The sequence below is a fragment of the Benincasa hispida genome, chromosome 12 (genome assembly GCF_009727055.1).
Source record: "Benincasa hispida cultivar B227 chromosome 12, ASM972705v1, whole genome shotgun sequence".
Classification (NCBI taxonomy): domain Eukaryota; kingdom Viridiplantae; phylum Streptophyta; class Magnoliopsida; order Cucurbitales; family Cucurbitaceae; genus Benincasa; species Benincasa hispida.
This window is the reverse complement of record NC_052360.1, coordinates 77,841,747-77,848,584: the sequence shown is the minus strand read 5'-3', so window position 1 is coordinate 77,848,584 and position 6,838 is coordinate 77,841,747. Positions and strand designations below refer to the sequence as shown.

The following is a 6,838-nucleotide window of genomic DNA, read 5'->3' as shown; positions in this document are numbered from 1 at the left end:
GATAGATTATTACATTTTGCTATATTTGAAAATATTTTCAGTATTTATCCCGTTAAAACAATTTTCCATCAAATAATGAAATATAGCACTTATACCCAAAGTTCAAAATATCAAAATCAATAGAAATTTTGAAATCTTAATTTTATGGAAATGTCAATGGAATCGGTAAAATATTGATATCAATGGATATTTTTTAAAACATTACTAAAACAAAAATTCAAAAAAGTAAAGAATTAGAAAATTATCTTTTATATTCTTTAAATAAGTTAACATATTTATCATTTATACTATACGTACATTAGTGATATTTTGTTACTTATTTTTTATGTTTCGTGAATTTTCTTACTGCATAATAGAAATGTTAATTCATCTCTTATATTATTACCAAACCTATAAAATTGTGGAAATATCGACGTGTCATATGGGATGTTGCATACAAATTATGAATTCTATACAAATTTACTCCACAAATTCCGATCGATGGCATCTATAATAGAACCTTCTCAGTAACGACATTAAATAATTTTTGAATAATTGAAAAGGGACAAAAGTATTATTATTGCCCACTCATCTTGCCAGTCGTTCTCCTTTGTCCATTCTCTCCTCAATAATTCATAGAGCTCCAAAAATATCTTAGCACAAAAGAATACCTCAAACGTCTCTCCACATCTCAGTTATAAAAGCAAAGCAATCTTCCTCAACAAAGCCAAGGAATCAGCACCAAAAAGAAAAAAGAACAACATTGTTAAATTATGGAGGAAGAAAGCCAACTAAACACATTGCCTAAATACTTCACTCTCAAATTGAGGCAAAATGGGCGATATCTTCGTTACGTTAACGACGATAAGATCATGCATGGGTTTCTCAAGTTCAATGGAACTCATGTGGTGAGTCCATTCGCAAAGTTTGAGGTTGAAAAGGCTAAAGAGAAATCTAACAAGGGTCTTGTTCATATCAGGTGTGTTATGTTATTCTTCTCTAAATATTTTCTAAACTTCTATTTTTCAAATATTTATTTACTCCTTCAACTCTTTAAAAAAAATTTAATCATTTTTATTTTTATAATAAGTAAGGGAAGGAATCGAGCCTTTAATTTTAAAGTTATCATACATACTTATTATCAATTGAGCTATTACGCTCATTTCGATACAACGCTGAAATATAAATATTTTAGAAGTGTATGAACCAAAATAACACAACTTTAAATTTTTGGGACAAGAACGAGATCTAGACGTATATACGATTGTGTTATTTGAATTAATTAGGTTTTTGTTATATTATACAATTACCATTTATTAGAAGCAAATAATAGCAAAAGAAAATACTAATAAAGAAATACCGATGACTGGTTTCCTTAAAGTAAGTATAGATAAATATAACTCAATTGACATATGAACGTTTAATGACTAACAGCGAGAGGTTAGAGGCTTAAACTCTCACCTCGTTAAACTAAAAAACCTAAATTTCTTATTGAAATTTGAATTTTATTTTATAGCAATATTTTAGTGCATTCTTATCTTTATGCATCCCACTCTCATCACATACAAAAAAAATTTTGAAAAAATATAAAAAAAACTTATCACGTGATAAACTATGATATGATAATTTGGTAAGATGTACAAAAGATAGGCGTAGGTTCGAACGTATTTCTTTTTTTTTTTAATCAATCATAACTAGTTTTGTTCTAATCTCTAAAATAAATTTCCTGTAAGGTGTTGTTACAACAACAAATATTGGGTTCGGTGGTCGGCAAAATCCAAGTACATTGTGGCAACGGCAAACGAACCCGACGAAGACCGAACAAAATTCACGTCGACTTTGTTCGAACCGACCTACGACTACGATCGAAAGGTCTTCCGATTCAAACACGTGCAACTCGACCGATATGTTCAGCCAAGACAACACATGGCAAGGCAGTTCCAAGACGCGCTGTTCGCCGGAAGCTCAGGATTCGAATACGACGAGTCAGATCTGTTTACAGTGGTGGATTGGTCAACCTTATTCGTACTTCCAAAACATGTAGCATTCAAGGGCGACAATGGGAATTATCTCAAAGTCCATTCTTCAGGGACTAAATACTTAGAATTTTCAGGATCCGATGTAGGAGATCCAAGAGTGGGAAACCAAATCTTCACCACTTCAGATGGGCATGTAAGGATTAAAAATGATTATCTGGGAAAATTTTGGATTCGTGATCCGAATTGGATTCATGTGAAAGCTAGTGAGAGTGATTTTGATGATCCAAATACTCTGTTTTGGCCTGTTCGCCTTGGGGATGGCCATGGCGTTGCGCTTCGAAACAGAGGAAATGATAAGTTCTGCAAGAGGCTGAGTACGGAGGGGAAAGATAATTGTTTGAATGCTGCTGACAATAGCATCAGTGCTGAGGCTAAGCTCCAGATTGAAGAACTCGTCATTTCAAGAACCATTTATGATGTCAATTTTCGAGTTCTTGACGCCCGATTCTACGACGAGACGCCCATGACTATGATATCTAAAGAGGTTAATCCAATAACCTCAGTTCTGCTTTTGTTTTTTTTTAAATTATGTTTTGTTTTCTATGCTTTACTAGTGTTTTTAAAAATTAAGTCAAATTTCAAAAACTAAAAAGTATAATTTCAAATCAAATTATATTTCAGATATCTATTCATTAGCAAATTCATAAATATGATTATAATCATTTAAATAATTGTTTTAAATATATTTGAAAATTATAAAATTAGTTGTATTTATTCATTAAATATTAGGCTGATCAACCTAAACTATTATCCATTAATTTATAAACATATTTTAGAGTTATTTTCAAATATAAAAAAAATAAATAAAAATATTTATAAAATATAGTAAAATTTTAGAACAATCAATTATAGATGATGATATATTACTATTATTGCTGATAGAAATCAATCAGTGTCTATCATCATTTATCATTGATAGTTCTAAAATTTTGGTAAATATTTTCAATAATTTTACTATTTGAAATAATTTCTCCACGTCTTATGTAAAATAAAACTGTGTAAATATCATGTTGTAATAATATATAATTTATAACACATTACATAATGCATATTTTTATTTTTTTTAAAAATAATTAAATTTATAATATTATATTGTATTTCTTAACATTTTCGTTAATATAATTTTGTATTTTATAGTCTAAAATTCAAAATCTAGATACACTAAAAAAATAAAAAGTTATATTTGAGGACTTTTATTGTTAGGATAGCAAAATCCAAAAACAATTTCTAGAAACGTTTCTAATATTATCTGTCAAATACATATTTGTTGAATAGATGGGTGAATATAAAAAATATATTTAAAAAAATCTAAATTGCCAATTTAACTCCTAATTCAAGGGTTAGGTTTCGAGATATGAAAACTATAATAAAGAAATTCTAAAAAAAAAAAAACAAAAAAACAAAATAGTTATCAAATACGACCTTAAAAAAATCTATATTCAAACATATACATTAATTAATCGTTTACTTAAATTGTTAACAGGTGGTGAACAGAAACAGCGAACCGGAGTTGCAAAAGGTGAAGCTTCGGTATGAGGATACAAAGTCGTCGACATGGACAAACTCGGTAGGGATGAAGTTAGGGATGAAAATGTCGATTGAATCAGGGAGTCCAGAGATATCAAGCCAAGAAGTAGAAATATCAGCGGAGTTCAAAGAGGAAGTAACATGGGGAGAAACTAAAGAAACTAAGTCTAGAAGGGAGGTGGAGCACCAAGTGACAGTACCACCTTATACTCGAGTTACAGCCAAAGTATTGGCCACTAAAGGATTTTGTGATATTCCATATTCATACACTCAAAGAGATGTTCTAACCAATGGCCAAGTTGTAATTCAACACTTTGATGATGGGGTTTACATTGGAAGCAATTGCTATAACTATACCTTTTCCACTGAACAAGAAGATCTCTAATTCAAGACGAGAAGTATTGAATCATAGAAATCCATCCATGTACTAAATAATGCAGCTATTTTAATTTCCTTTTGTGTTGTTTTTGCTTTATAATGTGTGTGTGTTCATGATCTATGTTTTGAAGCCAATAAAATCTGGTCCATGCCATGTACTCATTTCATTTACTTTGGGCTTGTTCGGTGTTTTGGGAAGTGTACTTCAATTCATGCAATTTTATGAGTTAAAGTATTGTATGTTTAGACCCTTTTTGGGATCTAAAATTGTAAAAAACCAAAAGAAAATAAGGGTTTATTTGGTTAACCATTTACATTATGTTTTATGTTTTCAGGTTCAATGAGTTAAGTAAATATGAGTTTGACACCCAATTCTATTTTTGAAAACTGTTTCAAAATTTATGATATAAATCGTGTAAATTCTAAACGGTGTAAATTACCTATCAAATAGACCCTAAATTTTGACTGCAAATGAGGTTTTAAAAGATGAAGGCTCTTTTTTTGGTAAAATACAAAATTTTCAAAAACATATAAAACATAAATGAGGTTTTCTGAGAGATCCAAGTACATGCTTGGTTTGGTAACTGATTTTTATTTTTTGTTTTTATGAAAGTAAAAGACAAAAAAATCAGAGAGTTTAAATATATCTGAGAGTTAGAAAGAGAAGTAGTAAGAGGCAGAATTTTCGAAAACAAATTTAGCAAAGGAGAAATTGGAAGGAAATAAATATTAATGCGGAATAGTGGCTATTAAAATTCTCCTTTCAAAAAGTTGAAGCATAATGGATATATTTTTTTTTAGGTTGAGGTTCAATCTTTCGTCCCGCATTTATCGTACTAAAAGAATTAAGTCGAAGAAGTTAATAACAGAAACGCTCTCCCTCTCATATTAAAGTGTTTGGTATAAATAAATTTATCATAATTCATCACTTATATTTTTAGGTCAATTAATGATTTGACATGATATAAAAAAAAGAAGGTCATGAGTTCAAGTCACTATAAAGTCATCCCACAAATGAAGTTAGTATTCATATTTGAAAAAGTCTAATAAGTGTAAATCTCCTTAAAATTTTCAAAATGAGCATAGCTCAACTAGCATTGGAACATGTTAGTGATCGAGAAATCCATAATTCAAAATTTTACCACCTCCATTATACTATTAAAATAATAAAAATAAAATAAAAACTCATATTACATCTCATTAGAATCAATACTTATTACCAAATTCACTGGGATGATAGTGTGCTATATAAATCAACCAATAGCATTATTAATTGTGTTATGAAATCAACAAATAAAGATAAGTAGAAAAATACAAACAATTTAAATCGACATATAGATTTATGTGGTTTATTAACAGTGTGTTAGCTACGTCTATGAACAAATAGAGAGTAGTTTATTATTAGAGGAAATAATTCAGATTTACAGATCAAATATACCTCTAAGGTTAGAGAGTCTATATAAAACACTCCTCTAAATCCTAATGTCAAATTGTAAATATGAAATAAACAATTTTATAATTTGAACCTTAAAGCTTAGAGAAATACGCTATATAAACTCTTTAGCTCTATTTGTGCTTCTAAGCTTGAAATTTGATATTTTTTCTCTAATAATAAATTACTCTAGACATAGCTAAGCTAACACATTGTTATTGAATTCTATGTAAATTTCTTTGTGGTTTCTTTGTTGTTTATGTTTTTCTGTTTCTATTTTTTGCCAATTTTTTTTTTCAATTACAAAAATAGTTTGCTATTTTTCCGAAACGAAGAATTAAATCCTGTCATTTATCAAAAGCTCAACCACACATCACTTAATCAAATAATATGCTCAAATCCAAATTTCTAATTTGAACTTCTGCCGGATATAAGACTTGAGTCACCAACTATGTCAACAAATCATCTCCATGAATCAAGGTTCTATTTTTTAAAATCACTCAACAAACATACTTTTTAATCATTTAAAATAATTTTTTGTTATACAAAAATTACATTAAAAATATAAATCAAATATTAAATTTATTTTAAATAACGACATATTTTAAAATGATTTTAAAATTTTCAAAATCACTCTTAAACATGTCATAAGTTAGGAAGGTGTGATGGAAAGTGAAAGAGGAGAATTTTCAATATTGATACCATAAATAAATTATGGTTCGGGCTATGAGGGGAGAATATTTGCATCCCCATTTTTTTCTTTCATCTAGTAATAATTTATATTTTATTATTCGCTTTAACTATTCAAAATCAAAGTGGTTACATGCAAAGTTTTGAATTCTTTCATATATAGGTATGATCTAAACCATAGATATGAATCATCATGATCGAATAATGGAGATGTATGTTTTAACTTATAGTCATGATCTTTATCCTCTAGTACATCTATTAGGTTCAAGGTGGTTAAATGATAATGAAGTGGTATATTATTTCATGTATGAGTATGAGCTAGAGCGTAGATATGAAACATCACGATCTAATGATAGAGGTATGTTTAAACAAATAATCACACGTATCATTTTCTCCATTACAACAGTAACTATTCAAGTTGAAGAGGTTAGATGGTAAAGTGGTTGTATCCTTCTATGTATGAGTATGATTTATTCCATAAATATAAAATATATGTCACTATCTAACCGGGAAAATATGTTTGAATCGATAATCACGTTCTTACCCTTTAAATTTTCATAAATTTATATTTTGTTTTTTATCGACAAATAGTTTACAACTATCTAGATCAAACAATCTAAAATACTATTTATCAACTAAAATCATATCAAATTCTTTTCCAATATATGTACTACTTAAAATAAAACTATTAATCTCAAATGGCATTGTTATATGGCTAGTAAGTCTCAAAAGATTAACATGTTCTTAAGTTATTATTGGAATGCCTTGAACTTGTTGTCTAGCTCTTTGAATG

The 6,838-nt window shown here is 28.7% G+C and overlaps 1 protein-coding gene across 1 annotated transcript; it reads left to right on the top strand.

The window, feature by feature from the left end:
- The first annotated feature begins 699 nt into the window (after positions 1–699).
- LOC120068303 lies at positions 700–4,230 on the top strand. The gene is made up of 3 exons (XM_039020024.1): positions 700–958; positions 1,713–2,502; positions 3,502–4,230. Exons 1-3 carry the CDS (start codon positions 753–755, stop codon positions 3,928–3,930), a joined length of 1,425 nt encoding a protein of 474 aa, XP_038875952.1. The 5' UTR covers positions 700–752; the 3' UTR covers positions 3,931–4,230.
- Positions 4,231–6,838: the final 2,608 nt, after the last annotated feature.